Source organism: Gymnoscopelus microlampas (genome assembly GCF_963454915.1).
Source record: "Gymnoscopelus microlampas genome assembly, chromosome: 15".
NCBI classification, from domain to species: domain Eukaryota; kingdom Metazoa; phylum Chordata; class Actinopteri; order Myctophiformes; family Myctophidae; genus Gymnoscopelus; species Gymnoscopelus microlampas.
This window is the reverse complement of record NC_139952.1, coordinates 46850707-46873574: the sequence shown is the minus strand read 5'-3', so window position 1 is coordinate 46873574 and position 22868 is coordinate 46850707. Positions and strand designations below refer to the sequence as shown.

Here is a 22868-nt window from a genome sequence, read left to right as displayed (position 1 = left end):
GCCAGGCTTCCAGCATGGACTCGTTTTGATATTGGCATTTCTTCTTCTTCTGCCACTTTTCGCAGTTCTGGCTGAACCGTGCATACGCTTTTTACGAAACTCAGCCATATGATAGATGGTCATGAAAAACTATCAAGAAATAAATCTCACAATCTTTCGTCAAAAGATGGCGCTATAGCACTCAATTGAAAATGCCAACTTTGAACAGGTACAACTCATGCCCTGTTTGACCTACAGCCATAAAACTTCGATACAGACATGCATCTCCTCATGATGAACAACTTTCACCCTCTGACTTTTGACCTCTGACCTTTAGCCATCGCGGCATTAAACCAACTGCCCCGTCCATAGGAGGGTTTTCCGTGTACAGTGGGGACCTCATGTCTTTGTCTTGTGATATGTTGTTTTTTGTTGTCATGTTGTTATGTTGTTTTTGTTGTGAACAGACCTTGTGAAGACAATTTTCCCCTTGGGGACAATAAACATTATTATTATTAGATCTCCCACCATTTTGAATGATATGAAAAACAGTTAAAACCTATCTCCTCCTGCGATTTTTTAGTAATCTGCACGAAACCTTTTACACATGAACTTTGGACCTATGCCGACTCAACGATGGAGCAGATTTTCCATAATTAAGTGAAAAAATTAAGCTTTAATGAGCCAATGAATATTGCATTTTTATGAAAATCATTCATCTGCCCCTAACACATACATGCAGATTCACATTTCTTTGAAACTTTGCGGTAATGTTGAGGGTCATTCCAAATATCACTGAAACCAATCTTACTCCAATTGGTTAAAGGGGGGCGCTATAGCAATTTTTTGAAAATGCAAACTTTAAACAGTCAAAAGTCATGCCTCGTTTGGCCGACAGCCATTAAACCTGCTTACACATGTGCCTTGACTCATGAGGAACACATCTATCACGTTGACCAGTAAGCGCCGCCCTTAGATTGTGCGCAATTTTGAGCAGTTTGAAAAACACTTAAACCCAGGATTTTTCAGCTATTTGCGTGAAACTGTATCATCTGTGTGATCTCATTTTTCACAGGTGCTTGTCTGTTGGTCCAATGGCTTCTCGCTTAAACGTGTGCCTCACAACCTGAAGATCGCCAGTTCAAGTCTCACTTGATGCGGACTTCATTAAAGTTGCATTGCACACAACATGATTGTGTCAATTAATACATGTGCAATTGTTAAAGATAACCTTAAATGCTTATTTGAGAGAGTATGTTTTTTCAATGTATGACATACTTCATTGTGAAAATAGCCGATCTACAATCAAACAACAGCTTGTAGATCGGCAACTTTCACTATAGTTCGTTCTGAGGAGACAAAAAAAAATCTTTATTGCTAAATGGTTTGTGAACCAGTTATCTAGAGTAGTTTAGGACACAGAGGCTTGGTTCATAATGGACGAAAATAATTATAGATGTCAACAGACACTGTCAGGGAGGCCATATATCTAGCTCATTGAGAAGTGAGGCAGCTTGTGAGTCCGTCCGTGGGTTGCTGGTACGGTCCCTGTCCCTGACAATGTATTGAGGTGATCATGATTTGGCATTATAGTGTTTCTTGAGGATAGGCTTAGGCGTTGTTTTACTGAGGTTAGGGTTAGTGAGGGTTTAAAGTGCTCATTTGTTAATTGCATGGTCTTCTTTCTCTCAAGTTCAGTCTTCTGTGTTTCTATGGCTTAGTGTGCATATTACTTATCATTGCTTCTTTCTAGGGAAGCAGTGATCTAGAGTAGTTAGCAAAACAGAGGCCTGGTCCGTCAGGGACGTAAAGACTCTCTCTCTCTCTCTCCAGTTTCCATGTTTGTCTGTCTGTCTCTCTCCCCTCTCTCTCTAGTTTCCATGTCTGTCTGTCTGTCTGTCTGTCTCTCTCCCCTCTCTCTCTAGTTTGCCTGCCTGCCTGCGCCTCTCTCTCTCTCTCTCTCTCTCTCTCTCTCTCTCTCTCTCTCTCTCTCTCTCTCTCTCTCTCTCTCTCTCTCTCTCTCTCTCTCTCTCTCTCTCTCTCTCTCTCTCTCTCTCTCTCTCTCTCTCTCTCTCTCTCTCTCTCTCTCTCTCTCTCTCTCTGTTTTGAGGGACACTCTTCAATAGAAGGCGAGTTGTTTTTTGACTCATTGGGCAGTCCCTCAAGATGGGTTCGATGGAAAGAACTTACATTTTAACTTTTTGTAGGTGTTGTGGGACATTATGTTTGATTTGGCCTTTGTTGGAGGAATGTTTTACGTCCATGTTAAATTTACTTTTATTGAAAATTTGGTCAAATGTATGTTGGCAGTCGTTAGTGATGCTCTCTGTGAAAACAGATTTTTTTTTCTCAAATATCCAATGTATTTGTATATAGGTTTAAAGTGCTCATGTGTTTTTTGTTGGGCTTGTTTTCATAGACCTGGTTGCTTATTTCTCTCGCAAGATCTGGCAACACTGTTCAGAGAGACACACACACACAGCTCGTGCTCTCTCTCTCTCTCTCTCTCTCTCTCTCTCTCTCTCTCTCTCTCTCTCTCTCTCTCTCTCTCTCTCTCTCTCTCTCTCTCTCTCTCTCTCTCTCTCTCTCTCTCTCTCTCTCTCTCTCTCTCTCTCTCTCTCTCTCTCTCTCTCTCTCTCTCTCTCTCTCTCTCTCTCTCTCTCTCTCGTAAGATGACAGAGATGATTGGAGACGTTAGAAGCGCTGAGGGAGGTGAAGGTGAATATATACAGTGTGTTTGTTTTCAAGCGAGGACAAAGTCTCTCATGAAATATAATCAATCTAATTGGCATAGTTAGAATCGTTAAACAATATGTTTTTGGAAACCTCTAATGGGTTTATCGTATGTATTTAATCCATCAGCTTCCATAAGAAATGATAAAGGACTTCCTTATTGTGCTGGTTGGGAGGTCTGGAGCTGGAAAGAGCGCCACTGGAAACACCATCCTGGGTTCTGAAGCTTTTGAATCTAGAATGGCACTTGTATCTGTGACAGGTAGCTGTAAGAAGGCTAGCGGGGTAGTGGATTGTAGAAAGGTCTCTCTTGTTGACACACCAGGATTGTTTGACACCACGTTCAGTGAAGATGAAACCCTGCCTTAAAAAGATCAGTGATTGTGTTAGTTTGACTGCTCCTGGTCCTCATGCCTTCCTGCTTGTGATCAAACTAGACAGATTCACAGAGGAGGAGCAGAGATCTGTGGAGATGATTCAGAAATTCTTTGGCCAAAAGTCAAATGAATACACCATGATTCTCTTCACTAATGGTGACCAGCTGACTGGTCAACCAGTTGATGAATTGTTGAAAAATTGTCCAAAACTACAAGAGTTAGTCAGAGCATGTAAGGGTCGCTATCATGTCTTCAACAACAAAACCAAGGATCGCTCTCAGGTCAATGAGCTGCTGGAGAAAATCAACCAGATGGTGAGGGATAATGTAGGAAGCCACTACACCAATGAGATGTTTCAAGAAGCAGCCAGGAAAATAAAGGAAGAGAAAGAGAGAAAGCGTAGAGAGAAGGAAGAAAAGAGACGTGCATATGAGGAAGAACTGAAAGAACAAGGGAGAAAAGAAGAGAGAGAAAAAAACAATAGAGTCAGAGCACGTCTATTAAAAGGAGTTACTACTGCTTATATGAAAGTTAGCGGTATCATTGGAACAGCAGTGGGAGCTTATGTAACTCCAGCTGCAGCTGCTGTAGCTGCAACTGTAGTTGGGGGTGAGGGAGCTGGAGCTACAGCTGTAGTACTTGGGGCTTTAGCTAGCCCAATTGGTAGAGTAGCCGGGGCTGTTGGGGGGTTAGGGGTAGGGTTAGCGGTAGGGTTAGCGATTGGAGGAGGACAGTACTTGTACAAACGGTATAATAATAGAAACACTTCAGAGGAAAAGAAACCATTGATCAATGATGAACAATCCACACAGGGCTGGATTAGCCATTGGGCCGCCAGGGCCGAATGGTTTAGGGCCAAACTACATCTCTGATATTGTACAATATCATGAACCATCCAGACCTCTCAGGTCATCTGTAGAAAGGATCTGCTTTCTGTTCCTAAAACCACAGATACAGTACATGTGAGGAAGCAGCATTTAGTTTTTATGCTCCACATTATCAGGAACAAACTCCCAGAACTCCCTCGTATTTCCTTTAAAACACAACTAAAGAGCTTTCTGTTTGTTTGATTGAGTTATTTTTCTTTTTTTCTCTTTTATTTTCTCTTCTGCACTTTAACTGTAACTATAAATGTTTAATTACTTTGTTTTATGAATCCTGATGCATACTTTTATAAATGTGTGTCCTTTGCTTTAACTATACTTACTTTAAGTATATTTTGCTGGCAATACTTTTGCACTTTTACTCAAGTCAAACTTTATGTACAGGATTTATAATTGTAACAGAGTATTTTTATGTTGTGGTATTGCTACTTTTAATTAATTCAAAAACATCTGAGTAATTCTTACACCATTGTTTGTAAAAAAAAAAAATATATATTTCATTAATTCGTAAATCCAAATGTGTTGGAACGATTCCTTCAATACTGGTTGTTGTTCATTCAGTGACTGAACCAACATTACCCTCTAGTGGTTACAATCTGCTACAACACCCTGTTCAACAGCATTCAACCCTGAATGACCTCTTGTTGCTATTGTCATTAAAATACAATTAATGTCATTACAGATCACAATGTTTAAAATACAATACAAATACATAAATAGCAGATCTACAAGGTCACGTGTCACATTGTTGTGTTGTTGTGAGCTTGTAGATCTGCTATTCTTTTGCTATTTTTGTAATATGGCTGGAGTGATTAAATATTGTTATTACACGGCTTGGTTGAATGCTCGATTCTGATTGGTCAGTCATCGGTCATTATTTCTGGATAATGACCGATGATAATGACCGGTGAGACCGACGAGGAAACTGTGTAATCAGAGACTTAGAGCACCTGCTTGTGCCAACCTGCGCTGCTTGGTTTAATGCTTTATCCAACATGACAGCCATGTAAACAAACAACCAATGTCATTTACAACTAAACGTTGCTCTCAAGAATGTTTTTGAAAACATTTGAAGTGAGAAATAGACGATGCAATAACCGAAAAGTGATTCCATTTGATCCACTGCACTTCCTTGTTTATCGTGGCACAACAACGGGGGAATACCAAAACGCTCGCCCTAAAACACAGTTGTCCCGGGACAAATCCGGCGGTATTACAGGCAAATCGCCAGTATATAGAATGGGGGGCGAGTGTGTTTTGGGGCGAGTTTTTTTCCATTTCGTCATTTGTTTTTGCGAGGCGAACTTGTCCGCCCAGCCCAATACTTATGGAATACTTTCATTGCCGTAAGCAAGGAAATACTTCGTTTTGTTGTTACTTTTGGGTAAATGTATTTATGTAGCCTATTTATTAAGTAGCCGTGTAATAAGCGGGATAATGCATGGGGAGGTAGTCATTATTGAAATTTAAAGCCCTTCAGGGCGATTAACCACCTCGGCTTCGCCTCGGTGGTTAATCGCCCTGTCGGGCTTTAAATTTCAATAATGACTACCTCCCCATGCATTATCCCTTGCATATTATTAACACAGAACACAGACTAAGTGATGAACGTAATGACGATATATTATCATTTGGTAACATTTTGGTTACAAAGTTGTACCTGTGAGAGTGTAACCAAATGTAACCAAATGGACCCGGCAGGGTCCATTTGGTTACATTTGGTTACACTCTCACAGGTACAACTTTGGATACTTTTATTAGTCTAAAAATTATTTGGATTCATCAATATTCATAAGCCTAGGTGTGCATAAATATTCACTGCAGATAATTGTAGAGAAGCTGTGAGGTTGTTGCATTATGTGAAAGTTTCACTGAAACATTGGATAATTATAGATTATAGATGTATGAATGTATCAGTTTTTTTAAACTGATACATGTATCAATAATTGATTTGTTTTGAACATCTGCTCTGAGGCACAGATAGAGCTAAATAGCCTATTAAACAGTTTGATTATTTTTCAATTATTTTTAGTAATAATTATATACAGTTATGTTGTAGCAGAGAGACACACATCAGGGTTACACAAAACACCATAGTGATAATTTAGTCATTATAATAAATGTATGACGTTAGGGTCACATGATTCTATAGGTTACCTGGGTGTGTGTGACACCATGTCACACACAACTGGGTGACCTGTAGAATTATGTGACTCTAAAGTCATTCAAATCAACCACAGCTTTACATCAAAATGATGAACACATAATTTATGCATTATTAAATACTATACGATATGATGAAATGGAACAATCATTATTTAAGTACTTTTACTTTTGGTACTGTACATATATGCATTTCGATACCAATAGACTACGTTTGTTTGTGTGTGTGTGTGTGTGTGTGTGTGTGTGTGTGTGTGTGTGTGTGTGTGTGTGTGTGTGTGTGTGTGTGTGTGTGTGTGTGTGTGTGTGTGTGTGTGTGTGTGTGTGTGTGTGTGTATGTATGTATGTATGTATGTATGTATGTATATATATATATATATATATATATATATATATATATATATATATATATATATATGAAAGAAATAAACCTCCCCACTGCTTCTCTTTGGAAGGAACCGCACACTCCAAATGACGATGGACTGACTCAGTTAATGCTTCATATTTTCAGCTTTATTTAGCACGATGCGTTTCGCCGTGTTGGCTTCATCAGGTGCTATATACACAGGCGTGACTGATCACTCTGATTTATAGTGACATCCCCCGTGACAACAAATACTCCGCCCACCTGTGTGGCTACTCAGTCAATACAATGTATCAAAAGTGGGCAGGTACAAAAGCAGAAAAAAGTGACAGACAATAATAAAATACAAAATGCAATAGAGAGAGAATTCATATCTATGTGTATACATACATTCACACCCACTGTGTGTGTGTGTATATATCCACATACTAAAATGCATATATATACATATATGATGCAACATGACACAGGACCACTTTGATGTAAAACAAAAAAGATAAATACTCCAATTTAGCAACAGTACATTTACTGACAGTGAATAGAGTTTTATGAAAGAGAGGGTTTGGAATACTCCACCCCCCCCCCCCCCCCTCTTTTTGTTTTCTCTCTCATTGACCACTCTACAACACAGTACACCAAGTATGTATACACAGCTCAGTAAAATTTGGAGTAGGCCAAGCAAGACTACATAGGCTACGCTGCAGCCTATGCAAAGTAATACAACTAATTGTGATACTTCAAACATATGTGGCAGTTGTGACACATATGTGACACTTACAAATTTACAAAAAGGAACTTAGATCCAGGCTTTCATTCAGGCCATGTGGTTCCATTGAATTCAATGTGAAGATCCAGTATGTTTCCCTTTGTAATAAAAGTTTTTTGTGGTCCCCACCTCGAGGAGGTAAGGTGACCTTTTCAATGTAAGGATTATATAATGGAAGCAATGCGACAATTGGGCAACATTGCTTTTTATAAATCCCTCCCACAAAATCCCACTGAACAGTTACTCAAAGATAGAGATAAGATTCTGGATGTTGCGCTCCGTGATAAACAAATCACAAAAAAGCAATGTGAGTTCTTGAAGGTTGATTTCCCCACCATACCAGTCTTGTATTTACTGCCTAAGATACACAAAGGTTTAACCCATCCGCCAGGCCGACCCATTGTTTCTGGCAACAACTCGTTGTCAGAACCATTAAGTCAATTTGTTGACCATTTTATCAAAAATATTGTCAAAACATTACCTTCTTATGTTGCAGACACCAGGGATGTGATTAAAGCATTGAATATATCCATCCCACGTGATTCTTTTTTAGTAACATTTGATGTTGAAAGTTTATACACCAATATACCACATGAGGATGGCCTGGCGGCTATGTCACATTATCTCAATTCAAGAGATGGGATGCCCACAGATTTGCTACTCAACATGACAAATTTCATTTTGAAATCAAATTATTTTATGTTTGATAATAACTTCTATATCCAGATTCAGGGCACTGCCATGGGTTCAACCTTTGCACCCAATTATGCGAACTTATTCATGGGCCACTGGGAATCCCAGTTTATTCAGGACAAGACTGCCTCCCCCCTGTTAGACAAGGTGATTTTCTGGAAGCGATATATTGATGACATTTTGATGGTATTTGTGGGTTCGGAAGATGAACTGGTTGAATTCAGACATTACATCAACAACACACACCCCACTCTGAAATTCTCAATAGAGTTCAGCAAAAAACAGATTGATTTCTTAGATTTACGTATATCAGTGGGTGAGGATGGACACCTCAACACCACGATTTTCCGCAAACCTACTGATAGAAACAGTATTTTACATGCAAATAGCCATCATCCTAAACGTCTTATAGAGAACATCCCATATGGGCAGTTCTTGCGTCTTAAACGCATCTGCAACAACCCTGCAGACTATGACACGAAGGCAGAGGACATGACAGATTCAGAGACCGGGGTTACAAAGAACCTGTGATACGCACAGCAATGAACAAGATCAAAACCGTACAAAGAGAGTCCCTCTTAGATCCTTCACACAAAGATGTTGTGGGGAACAGAGTCACTTTTGTTTCAGAGTACAACACTTCATCCCAAACTATCAAGAACATCATAAACAAACATTGGAATCTGCTTAAATGTGATCCAAATTTGAAAAACATGTCGTTGTCACCACCTAGGTTTTGCTTCACAAGAGGAAAGAACATTAGAGATTCTATTGTCACATCACTATATAGATCACCTAGCTCTAGTTCCAACTGGTTAAGGGAAGAATTATGTGGTAACCACCCGTGTGGGAGATGCACACATTGCTCTAACACTTCAACCACTAAGGTCTTTTTTCACCCACACACAGGACAGGAATACAAAATTAAACATTTTATCAACTGTAACACCACCCATGTGATTTACATGTTAAAATGTCCCTGTGGTATGATTTAAATTGGGCAAACTAAACGCAACTTAAAGATATGTATAGCCGAACACAAGGCAGCCATAAGAAATGGCAATATGGAGAACGCCATAGCTGGTGTAGAAGGTCCGGTCTACAGCCTGCCTGTATCTGGTCATTGACACACAGATACATACATGCACTGTCTCCGTATCCGCTCCAGAGCCAGACTGGATCAGCAAACATATTAATCCCAGCCTAGAAGGCTTCTAATCATATCCCGGTGTGACCGGTCATTCCGCTGCCATTGGCTAGATCAGGGGTCTTCAACAGGGGGTCCGGGACCCCTAGGGGGTCCTCAGAGGAACAAAGTGTGCCCCTTATCAGTTCAATAAGGGCAGTGGTGTAAAGTAACTAAATACATTTACTCAAGTACTTGGGACTTACTGAAGACGAGATGTAAGATGATGTAAAACTTACTTCATACTTGATTCTAAAATCCTTGCTGACTGCAGCCAAATCTCGACACCACACAGCATTTTTCATTTGTGCACAAAGGTCAAACAAACACTCACCTACAGTACGACTCGCTTTCTCTCAGCTTCTGACAGCTTCATATTGAGGAAGAGGGACACATGGCTGGCAATCATTTCCCCTGTGTGTGTGTGTGAGTGACAGACAGACAAGTCAACCGATAGACACAAACCTACACAGAAACGAAGTAATCCTTAAATTAAACATAAATACATGCAGTGATTCAATCCACACACATACCTGCCGAGTTGCTTTGACTCTGTGTGTTGTGCTGTTGTACTTTCAGCATCAGTGTGAGGCGATGCGGTGACAACATTGCCTCTGTAAAGTTTGGGATGTATCTTCAGTTAGACAGCTATTAGATGTATCTTCAGTTAGACAGCTCTTAGATGTATCTTCAGTTAGACAGCTCTTAGATGTATCTTCAGTTAGACAGCTATTAGATGTATCTTCAGTTAGACAGCGCGCGGGCGCTGAAATCGCGCTTTTTTTTTGTTTTTTATTCGGGGTTTTTTTCTCTAATCAAGCTAATTTGTTATTTTAGGCCTGGCATTCTCTTAAATCCTGTGTTGAGGGTCACACAAGGAAAAAATGCACTCTGGAAACAAAAAAATTGCTTGAAAAGTAATACAGATTAACAGCAGCCAGTTGTACATACTGAAAATCAAAATAAGTCCAGAATCAACAATTGATTTACAGATGTGTTTGTTAGTCTGCTTGAAAAGTAATACAGATTTTTTTTATTTATGATAGGAGTCGTCGCGGGCCGCACAGATGCCTCTCGCCGCCTATTGGGGAACCCTGCTCTAAGTTGTATAATCAGTAATCACAATAACCTACTGCTATGCTAGGTGTTGATTAACAACAGTTAATAGATTAAGGAATGAAATCACTGCTTATGTCCACAATTACCTAATTTTGCAATTTTTTAAGTCTCTAAATTCTAACCTCAAAATATCCAGGAAAGCATCTGTGTCATTTAAGATTTTAATAGAAAGTTGATTTCCTCTCTAGTCAGTAAGAATACCTTGAGGATTCTTACAGGGGCCCTCATACAAGGTCATTTTGACTATGCATGCTCCTCATGGTATCAAACCACTAAGGCCTTAAAAACAAGGCTCCAGACATCCCAAAATAAACTGGTAAGGCTACTTCTTGGCCTCAAACATACAACCCATAACCCCTGCTCATTTTGCTTGGGTTGGATGGCTCAGGGTTGAGGACAGAGTACAGCAACTTGCAATGGGCCTGGTCTACAAGATACACCACAACATTGGGATACCCATGTACTGTACCTGTCAAAATACCTCAAAAACGTTCAGCTCCACTGGTCATGTTCAACCCAGATTTGGCACCAACAAGGGAATGAACTCTTTATCATGCTATGCAACAAGAATGTGGAATGCCCTACCACAAAAGGAGTAAAGGAGTGTAAAACCCTACTCACTTTCAAAACTGGCCTAAAAAAACACCTTTAGAATGCTGTAATTCCAAACTGGCCCCTGTCGTAGTCTTAACCTAACCCCCCCCTCTCCTTCTTGAACTGTCTATTGTAGATTTTTCTTGTAAACTGATTGTAGGACGTTCTGCATAGGGGAGGCATGCGTTAATCCGACAGACCTTTTCTCCGACTATGTGGCATCCGCGTGCGGTTAGGGTTAGGGTGCGGGTTTGGTTCGGGTTTAGTATTGGAAACGTCGGAGCGCTGCGCTGTCGGAGGAATGCGCTGTATATCTGTCTGTTTTCTTAAATGTCATCATGATTTGAGTGTGTGGGGATCTCATGTTAAATAAGCCATTGTGCTTTTATGAGCAATCCAGTTTAGATGACCTTGTATTGAGAATTGTACTTCCATGTACTGTTTCCATGTCTTTTCTAAATAACGTATTCAATCAATCAATGACCTTGTAGATATGCTATTTTTGAAACATCTTGATTTTTTTTGCAAATCTTTGAATCTATACTATTATAGTAATGTATTGTAAATACACAGGATTTCCCAAAATTCTAACACAGGGGACTGAGTGCTGGCGTTTGGAGGCTGGTCTGGAGGAAGACATATGATTAACTGAAGGCAGGCAGCTTTATAGTCCAGTCAATGAAGACAGGAGCCAATCACCTGCGAGGTTCAACCTACTAGTTAGTTACCAGTCACACTGTCACCATCATTCACACCAGCTGGTAGTCAATCAGTCACGCCACCACTCACTCACTCACTCACTCACTCACTCACTCACTCACTCACTCACTCACTCGCTCGCTCGCACGCGCGCGCGCACACACACACACACACACACCAATGAGAGGAGAGGACAGGCATTGGGCAAAACAGCACACAGTACAGAACCAGAAAATACACGTATGACCCTAATGCACAAAGCATACAATGTAGTGCAAGGGTGGGTAGCATTTATTTCCAGGGGGCCATACTGACTTCGATAAAATGAGTGAAGGGCCACACATTGTACAATTGAATTGGAACTTGAACCGCATAGTGCTGAATTATGTTCAAACTGCATGAATGTGGTCGACATGTCAGACTACTTTACAATAAGGTCCTTGCTTTCACAGCAACAATTTTCAGTTACAAAATGTTGATCCTCTTTTTTTTTTACAGCTGTACTATATCACTCTGGTGTACTCTGGACTCTACAGAAAACAGGGGCGGGGGCGGGCGCACAGATCGGTGAACAAATTGTTTACACCAGATATTTTGAATCCACCCCTCTAGACCAGATATCAGACACGCTTGGGCAGGTTACAAGTAGATACACACCAGAGACATATCAGTGAGCTGCTACTTTTTGATATTTTATAACCTAGAAAATCATCTGTCATCAACCGTTTTTTTCAACGTTTTAATCGTTCTCTCTGTCTTCACATCTACTGGAGAATTTCAACATTGAAGCAGGTGACTTTTTTTGGTGGGGGTCATTTTGTTGTTCTTTGAGGACATGGCGGGCCAGATTGAGATGGTTTAAGGGCCAGGTGCGTTATGGGGGTCCTTGAAAATAAAAAGTTAGAGAATCACTGATAAATAAGCCAACAGTGCCGGAGTTTAGCTGTACACAGACAGAATGACGGACGGATGGACAAGGTGCAAAAACATACTCTCTCGCCATGCCTTTTAGCCTGGCAAAGACAATAATCCATCCTCTCTCTCTCTCTCTCTCTCTCTCTCTCTCTCTCTCTAGTAAGACAATAACCCCAGACAGAGATGATTGGAGACGTTGGAAGCGATGAGGGAGGTGAAGGTATGTATCTTAACAGGAGACGACTACATTTTTAATAGTGTGTTTGTTTGTTTGTTTTCAAGCGAGGACAAAGTCTCTCATGAAATATAATCAATCTAATTAAAGTTAGTATCATTAAACAATAAGTTTTTTTTAAACCTCTAATGGATTTATCGTATCACTTTAATCCATCAGCTTTCACTTACATCAATGATGAAGGACTTCGGATTGTGCTGGTTGGGAGGACTGGAGCTGGAAAGAGCGCCACTGGAAACACCATCCTGGGTTCTGGAACTTTTGAATCTAGAATGGCACTTGTATCTGTGACAGGTAGCTGTACGGAGGCTAGCGGGGCAGTGGGTTTTAGAAAGGTCTCTCTTGTTGACACACCAGGATTGTTTGACACCACGGTCAGTGAAGATGAAACCCTTAAAAATATCAGTGATTGTGTTAGTTTAACTGCTCCTGGTCCTCATGCCTTCCTGGTTGTGATCAAACTAGACAGATTCACAGAGGAGGAGCAGAGATCTGTGGAGATGATTCAGAAAGTCTTTGGCCCAGAGTCAAATGAATACACCATGATTCTCTTCACTAATGGTGACCAGCTGACTGGCCAAACAGTTCATGAAATGTTGAAAGATTGTCCAAAAGTACAAAAGTTAGTCAGAGCATGTAAGGGTGGCTATCATGTCTTCAACAACAAAACCAAGGTTCCCTCTCAGGTCAATGAGCTGCTGGAGAAAATCAGCCAGATGGTGAGGGATAATGGAGGAAGCCACTACACCAATGAGATGTTCCAAGAAGCAGCAAGGAAAATAGAGGAAGAGAAAGAGAGAGAGCGTAGAGAGATGGAAGAAAAGAGACGTGCATATGAGGAAGAACTGAAAGAACAAGGGAGAAAAGAAGAGAGAGAAGAAAACAATAGAGTCAAAGCACGTCTATTAAAAGGAGTTGCTACTGCTTATATGAAAGTTAGCGGCGTCATTGGAACAGCAGTGGGAGCTTATGTAACTCCAGCTGCAGCTGCTGTAGCTGCAACTGTAGTTGGGGGTGAGGGAGCTGGAGCTACAGCTGTAGTACTTGCGGCTTTAGCTAGCCCAATTGGTAGAGTAGCCGGGGCTGTTGGGGGGTTAGGGGCAGGGTTAGCGGTAGGGTTAGCGATTGGAGGAGGACAGTACTTGTACAAACGGTATAAGAAAAGAAACACTTCAGAGGAAAAGAAACCATTGATCAATGAACAATCCACACAGGGCTGGATTAGCCATTGGGCCGCCGGGGCCGAATGGTTTAGGGCCAAACTACATCTCTGATATTGTACAATATCATGAACTATCCAGACCTCTCAGGTCATCTGTAGAAAGGATCTGCTTTCTGTTCATAAAACCACAGATAAACGTGACGAAGCAGCATTTAGTTTTTATGCTCCACATTATCTGGAACAAACTCTCAGAACTCTCTCTTATTTCCTTATAACTAAAGACCTTTCTGTTTGTTTGATTGAGTTATTTTTATTTTTTCCTCTTTTATTTTCTCTTCTGCACTTTGACTGTAACTATAAATGTTTAATTATTTTGTTTTATGAATCCTAATGCATACTTTTATGAGGTGTTCACTCTCCATTCCGACATGCTGCCACTCCGACATTGACTTCTAATTGTCGGAATGGTGGTATGCTCCATATTTGTAAACATCCCACCATTCCGACAGGAAAAAGTCCCACCATTCCGACAGATCACTTTCACAACTATTTGGTTCAGATTTGAAAGTATAAGCAGCTTATTTCAGTTATGTTTATTGCCTTTGGGGTTTATTGATTATAGTACAAATGGTTTATCCTGCTTAAATAATTATGTTGTATTTTCCAGTTAATTAGTTTATTGCCAAATGTAATAGCATGAATTACTCAATTGAATTAATATCCTGCTTAAATAATTATGTTGTATTTTCCAGTTAATTACAGTTTATTGCCAAATGTAATAGCATGAATTACTCAATTGAATTATGAATTTAACTCTGAATTATATTTGATTATTTCTGAAGATGATAGGCCTATACAGTATGTCCCAGAAAGAAAGTCACATGCCAGCAGAAATATGCCTTCAACTGAGTTTTATTATAACAAAACGAGGGTGGCATTTGTTCCTCAACGTAGTGCAAATGTGCATTCAAAGTTTCAGTGCAAACGGACACTGCGTTCATGATTTGCAGCATTTTGTTCAAAACGGGCCACTCCTGCAAACATTACATGTCAATGTTAGCCAATGAGGATGGAATATGAAAAATCAAACAGATCCGTCTTGATCACATAACTATAAAGATCATGTGTACCGATTTGAGTGAAATTTGGATCAAATCTGAAGGCTTAAAGGGATATTTCACTTTCAAAAAAACTTTTGGTCATTTTATGGTCTACTCAGGCTTATGTGAGCCCCCTAGACAGTTTTTAAGTTGCTTGATTCAGTATTTAGATATTTGATATTCATTTTATCAGCCACGCCCCCTTCCTATACAAACCCATTATAACTTCAAACTCCATTTTTAACGCCTTTAACGATCAAAAACACCCGTCCTTGGTTCTGGTGACTCACCCTGCCCTCCTAATGCGTGAGAGGGCCGTGTTTTTTTGATAACCTTTTTCATTTATTTTTAATATATATTTTTTGTATTTAATTTTTTCATTTTCCTTTTTTTTTTTAAATAAATGAAAAAAGTTATCAAAAAAACACGGCCCTCTCACGCATTATGAGGGCAGGGTGAGTCACCAGAACCAAGGACGGGTGTTTTTGATCGTTAAAGGCGTTAAAAATGGACTTTGAAGTTATAATGGGTTTGTATAGGAAGGGGGCGTGGCTGATAAAATGAATATCAAATATCTAAATACTGAATCAAGCAACTTAAAAACTGTATGGGGGGCCAAAAGTTTTTTTGAAATTGAAATATCCCTTTCATATCAAAAAATTTGTTTTACAGAAGTCTGCCTCCTGGTGGCGCTATAAAAGGCAAATGTAAAAAATGCAGGGCAAAAGTTTTTCCATGGTCTCTAGAGAGTGTGCATACAAAGTTTTACACTGATCGGTGCAGTTATAGGTAAAAACACAAATTTACCTGTTACAGCGCCACCATGAGGCTGATTTGAACATTTTCAAATGGCATTTCTTCCTCGGCCTAATGGGATTGTGTGTGCAAAATTTCACGGAAATTGCATGCTGTGTTCATGATTTGAGGCATTTTGTTCGAAACGGAGTACTCCTGCAAACTTTGAAAGACATTTTTTGCCAATCAGGATGGAATATGAAAAATCTGAAATGAGCCGTTTCTTTTAATGACTATAGAGATACTGTGTACCGATTTGGGGGATTTTTGGCCAAAATCTGTAGGAATACTGTTCAAAAATGTGTTTTGCACAAATCGGCCCCCTGGTGGCGCTATAAAAGGCACATGTGAAAAATTTGGAGCAGAGGTTCTGCTCTGGCATCCAGGGAGTGTGTGTGCACAGTTTCGCTGCGATCAAGCCAACGGTGCCAGAGATTAGCCGTACACAAAATGACCGAATGACACACAGACGGACACACACACACACACACACACACACACACACACACACACACACACACACGGACGGACAGGGGGTAAAACATACTCTCTCGCCATGCCTTTCGGCCTGGCGGAGACAATAAAGACTGACATTTGATCATCAATCTCAGTGTAGTCTACCACCAGTATTATCACTATATACGCAGTATACTGAAACCAAAATGTATATATGTATAATATACAATGTATAGGCTATACCCTCTAACCATAAATAACATAAAATAACTAGAAAAAGTGCTCCTCGGAGCACAAGTCTCCGCCAGGTCAGGAAGGTTATTATGGCCTCCTGGTGGCGCTATAATAGGCCACTGTGAAAAGGATGCCATATATTCCTAGGCCTTGCACGGCAATCGGACACTGCATGCATGATTTGAGGCATTTTGTTCTAAAAATGTGTTTTGCTAAATTTGACCTGCTGGTGGCGCTATAACAGGCTAATGTTAAAAGGGTGGCATTTGTTCCACAACATAGTGTGAATGTGCGTTCAAAGTTTCACCGTAATCGGACGCCGCATTCATGATTTGCGGCATTTTGTTCAAAACGGGCCACTCCTGCAAACATTAAATGTCAATGTTAGCCAATCAGGATGGCATATGAAAAATCAAACAGATCCGTCTTGATCACATGACTATAGAGATCATGTGTACCGATTTGCGTGAAATTTGGATCAAATATGAAGGCTTAATATCAAAAAATGTGTTTTACATAAGTCTGCCTCCTGGTGGCGCTATAAAAGGCAAATGTGAAAAATGCAGGGCAGAGGTTTGTCCTTGGCCTCTAGAGAGTGTGCATACAAAGTTTTACACTGATCGGTGCAGTTATAGGTAAAAACACGAATCGGCCTGTTACAGCGCCACTATGAGGCTGATTTGAACATTTTCAAATGGCATTTCTTCCTCGGCCTAATGGAAATGTGTGTGCAAAATTTCACGGAAATTGCATGCTGTGTTCATGATTTGAGGCATTTTGTTCGAAACAGAGTACTCCTGCAAACTTTGAAAGGCAATTTTTGCCAATCAGGATGGAATATGAAAAATCTGAAATGAGCCGTTTCTTTTAATGACCATAGAGATACTGTGTACCGATTTGGACGATTTTTGGCCAAAAATTGTAGGAGTACTGTTCAAAAATGTGTTTTGCACAAATCGGCCTCCTGGTGGCGCTATAAAAGGCCCATGTGAAAAATTTGGAGCAGAGGTTCGGCTTTGGCATCCAGGGACTGTGTGTGCACAGTTTCGCTGCGATCAAGCCAACGGTGCCAGAGATTAGCTGTACACAGACAAGACAGAATGACACACACACGGACGGACGGACAGGGGGTAAAACATACTCTCTCGCCATGCCTTTCGGCCTGGCGGAGACAATTAGGGCTCATAATTGGATTTAAATAAAAAATGTAATAAAAACTCATAATGTAGTAATCAGTTCATAATGTAATAAAAAGACAAGCGCATAACGTAATAAAATATTTTTCTATAATGTAATAATGTGTTACGTTAAAGGGGAAAATGGCCCATATTTGGTGGCAAAAACTCCTGGTGTCATGGTAAGTATGATAGTATCATGTCAGTATCATGGTCAGTATCATATCAGTATCATATCAGTATCATGGTCAGTATCATGTCAGTGTCATGTCAGTGTCATGTCAGTATCATGTCAGTATCATGGTCAGTATCATGTCAGTGTCATGTCAGTATCATGTCAGTATCATGTCAGTATCATGTCAGTGTCATGTCAGTATCATGGTCAGTATCATGTCAGTATCATGTCAGTGTCATGTCAGTATCATGTCAGTGTCATGTCAGTATCATGTCAGTATCATGTCAGTGTCATGTCAGTATCATGTCAGTGTCATGTCAGTATCATGTCAGTATCATGTCAGTGTCATGTCAGTATCATGGTCAGTAGCATGTCAGTATCATGGTCAGTATCATGTCAGTGTCATGTCAGTGTCATGTCAGTATCATGGTCAATGTCATGGTCAGTGTCATGGTCAGTATCATGTCAGTGTCATGTCAGTGTCATGTCAGTATCATGGTCAATATCATGGTCAGTGTCATGGTCAGTATCATGTCAGTATCATGTCAGTGTCATGTCAGTATCATGGTCAATATCATGGTCAGTGACATGGTCAGTATCATGTCAGTGTCATGTCAGTATCATGGTCAGTGTCATGTCAGTATCATGTCAGTGTCATGTCAGTATCATGGTCAGTAGCATGTCAGTATCATGGTCAGTATCATGTCAGTATCATGTCAGTGTAATGTCAGTGTCATGGTCAGTGTCATGTCAGTGTCATGTCAGTGTCATGTCAGTGTCATGTCAGTGTCATGTCAGTGTCATGTCAGTATCATGTCAGTGTCATGTCAGTATCATGGTCAGTAGCATGTCAGTATCATGGTCAGTATCATGTCAGTGTCATGTCAGTATCATGTCAGTATCATGTCAGTATCATGTCAGTATCATGTCAGTGTCATGTCAGTATCATGGTCAGTAGCATGTCAGTATCATGTCAGTGTCATGTCAGTATCATGTCAGTGTCATGTCAGTATCATGTCAGTATCATGGTCAGTAGCATGTCAGTATCATGTCAGTATCATGTCAGTGTCATGTCAGTATCATGTCAGTGTCATGTCAGTATCATGTCAGTATCATGGTCAGTAGCATCAGTATCATGGTCAGTATCATGTCAGTGTCATGTCAGTGTCATGTCAGTATCATGGTCAATATCATGGTCAGTGTCATGGTCAGTATCATGTCAGTGTCATGTCAGTGTCATGTCAGTACCATGGTCAATATCATGGTCAGTGCCATGGTCAGTATCATGTCAGTATCATGTCAGTGTCATGTCAGTATCATGGTCAATATCATGGTCAGTGTCATGGTCAGTATCATGTCAGTGTCATGTCAGTGTCATGTCAGTATCATGGCCAGTATCATGGTCAGTATCATGTCAGTGTCATGTCAGTATCATGTCAGTATCATGTCAGTGTCATGTCAGTATCATGGTCAGTAGCATGTCAGTATCATGGTCAGTATCATGTCAGTGTCATGTCATGTCAGTGTCATGTCAGTATCATGGTCAATATCATGGTCAGTGTCATGGTCAGTATCATGTCAGTGTCATGTCAGTGTCATGTCAGTACCATGGTCAATATCATGGTCAGTGCCATGGTCAGTATCATGTCAGTATCATGTCAGTGTCATGTCAGTATCATGGTCAATATCATGGTCAGTGTCATGGTCAGTATCATGTCAGTGTCATGTCAGTGTCATGTCAGTATCATGGTCAGTATCATGGTCAGTATCATGTCAGTATCATGTCAGTGTCAAGTCAGTATCATGGTCAGTGTCATGTCAGTATCATGTCAGTATCATGTCAGTGTCATGTCAGTATCATGGTCAGTATCATGTCAGTGTCATGTCAGTGTCATGTCAGTATCATGGTCAATATCATGGTCAGTGTCATGTCAGTGTCAAGTTGGTGTCATGTTGCTGTCATGGTCAGTGTATCATAATGTAATAATTAAAATGTAATAAAAACTCATAATGTAATAATCAGCTCATATATTATAAAGACATTATTGCATTATTAAGTTTTATTACAGTATGAGTCGCCTATGTGGAGGTTCTTAATGTAACACATTATTACATTATAGAAAAGTCTACTAAGTTAAGCGCTCGTCTTTTAATTAGTTTATGAGCTGATCATTACATTATAAGTTGCTACACACACCTTAAAAAATTGCCTTTAAAATACATTTAAGATTTGTGGACTGTCGGAATGGTGGGACTAAAATGTGTCGGAATGGGGGGATGTCGGAATGGGGGCATGTCGGAATGGGGGCATGTCGGAATGGGGGGATGTCGGAATGGGGGGATGTCGGAATGGCGACATGCACCCCTTTTATGAATGTGTTCCCTTTGCTTTAACTATGCTTACTTTAAGTAGCCTATATTTTGCTGCCAATACTTTTGCACTTGTACTCAAGTCAAACTTTATGTACAGGATTATTATAATAATTATAGAGTTATCCTACTATAATTCTAGTAATAATTCTAGTAACCTCTGTAGTGGTACGTGAGTGTAGTGGTACGTGAGTGAAGATACCCGGTTCTCCTCACTGGCTGGACCAATTGCTCTGATTTTGCACACAGCCATTGACCATTACAATCTGAACGCAACTGTGAAGCCCGTTTTTCAATTTAATCAAATCCCAGCTTCTTATTAGCGTTTTTGTGTCAAAGAATGTCGTCCCATAGCTGCGGCTGCCCAGCTATGGGACAAACTGCCTCCCGGGTTGCCAGATCATGTGCGCATATCCCCCCACGGATGCGCTGCGCCGACCGGGTATGGTCTAGTTAGTATAATTGTAACAGAGTATTTTTATGTTGTGGTATTGCTACTTTTAATTAATTCAAAAACATCTGAGTACTTCTTCCACCATTGTTTGTAAATAAATAAATATTTCATTAATTCGTAAATCCAAATGTGTTGGAATGATTCCTTCAATACTGGTTGTTGTTCATTCAGTAATCTCTCAAGAACAGATTCTGCACAGACAATATCAGAAACAGCAGAGGTCGCTGTTTTTCATTTTCTGTGGGGTCTGGCTACGCGAGACTATTCATTCAGTGACTGAACTGCTACAACACCCTGTTCAACAGCATTCAACCCTGAATGACCTGTTGTTGTTATTGTCATTAAAATACAATAAATGTCATTACAGGTCACAATGTATAAAATACAATACAAAAAAATAAATAGCAGATCTACAAGGTCACGTGTCACATTGTTGTGTTGTTGTGAGCTTATAGATCTGCTATTCTTTTGCTATTTTTGTAATATGGCTGGAGTGGTTAAATATTGATATTATTAACACAGAACACAGACTAAGTGATGAATGAAATGACGATATATTATCATTTGGTAACATTTTGGTTACAAAGTTGTAACTGTGAGAGTGCAACCAAATGTAACCAAATGAACCCTGCCGGGTCCATTTGGTTACATTTGGTTACACTCTCACAGGTACAACTTTGGATACTTTTATTAGTGATTCTTTGGATTCATCAATATTCATAAGCCTATGTGTGCATAAATATTCACTCCAGATAATTGTAGAAAAGCTGTGAGGTTGTTGCATTATGTGAAAGTTTCACTGAAACATTAGAGAATTATAGATTATAGATGAATTAATGTATCAGTTTTTTAAACTGATACATGTGTCAATAATTGATTTGTTTTGAACATCTGCCCTGAGCCACAGATAGAGCTAAATATTAAACAGTTTAATTAATGAAATTATTTTAAGTAATAATTATATACAGTTATGTTGTAGCAGCGAGACACACAGGGTTACACAAAACACCATATTGATAATTTAGTCATTATTATAATAAATGTAAGACTCTAGGGTCACGTGATTAATAATGATGATAATTCTATAGGTCACCCGGGTGTGTGACACGGTGTCACACACACCCAGGTAACCTACAGAATTATGTCACTCTAAAGTCATTCAAATCAACCACAGCTTTACCAAAATGATGCACACATAATGAATCCATTATTAAATACTATCATTATATTGAGTACTTTTACTTTTGGTTCTGTACGTATATGCATTTTGATACCAAAAGACTACTTTTGTTTGTGTAATATATATATATATATATATATATATATATATATATATATATATATATATATATATATATATATATATATATATAGTATAGTATATTTTGAATTCCGGACTTTTACTTGTAACAGAGTATTTCTATATTGCAGGATTGATACTTTTACTTAAGTAAAACGTTGCTGAGTACTTTTTCTACCACTGATAAATATGTGGATTACATCCTTATTTTTAGCGGTGCCAACCGCTCTACACTTGGCTTTGACTCGGTGTCTGTGTGTCTGTCTGTGTGTCTGTGTGTATGAGCCCGGCATGAGCACGGCAAAGAAGCAACACATACAAACACACACGCACACACACACACACACACACACACACACACACACACACACACACACACACACACACGGACTTGGAGATTGCCTATGCCATCTCTCCTCTCATTTGCCACACGTGCCACCGGTTATCAAAGAGGGGTCCAGGGACCCCCAGGGACGTCCGCCCGTATATGAGCACAGGATGAGCACGGGATTTTAAACAGCTATAACTCCAGTTTGCAGCATGTCACCAAGTCCAAATTTGGTATGTGGACTTAGACCACCAATACGGGACGAGTATGAATTGCTGAAGCCCCGCCCCCTCTGTCTTCCCATTGGCTGGCCTTTAAACAGCCATAACTCACGTTCGCAGCATGCTACGGAGTACAAATTTGGTAAGTGGACTCAGACCACCAATAGGGACGAACTGAAATGAGTTAAGCCCCGTCCCAAAGGCACCGCTTCCTTCACACAGGGTGTGATTTTTAACTCTATGATTACATCACACAATGAATCAAAAGTTCATTTCGCCTGCCCTGTTGGTTTATCAGGAGATGATGCCACCCTGTGGACAAAATGAGTACAGCAGGCACATAAATACAAAAGTGAGTATATATGCTGTTATGTAAATGCAGTGGTGTAAA

General features: G+C 39.9%; 2 protein-coding genes across 2 annotated transcripts in view; both read left to right on the top strand.

Moving 5' to 3' along the window:
- Positions 1-13981, top strand: part of LOC311061826 (GTPase IMAP family member 7-like) — a gene marked incomplete at its 3' end in the record, with an annotated part of 38861 nt that extends 24880 nt beyond the window's left edge. Inside the window, exons 2-3 of the mRNA XM_084080523.1 lie at positions 12633-12692; positions 12867-13981. Coding sequence (XP_083936649.1) covers positions 12656-12692; positions 12867-13981 — 1152 coding nt within the window. The 5' untranslated portion in view covers positions 12633-12655. The remainder of the gene's footprint in view (positions 1-12632; positions 12693-12866) is intronic.
- On the top strand, positions 3065-8490 carry LOC311061827 (GTPase IMAP family member 9-like; the record flags this gene model as incomplete). The annotated part of the gene is made up of 2 exons (XM_084080524.1): positions 3065-3512; positions 8429-8490. 2 exons carry the CDS (start codon positions 3065-3067, stop codon positions 8488-8490), a joined length of 510 nt encoding a protein of 169 aa, XP_083936650.1.
- Positions 13982-22868: the final 8887 nt, after the last annotated feature.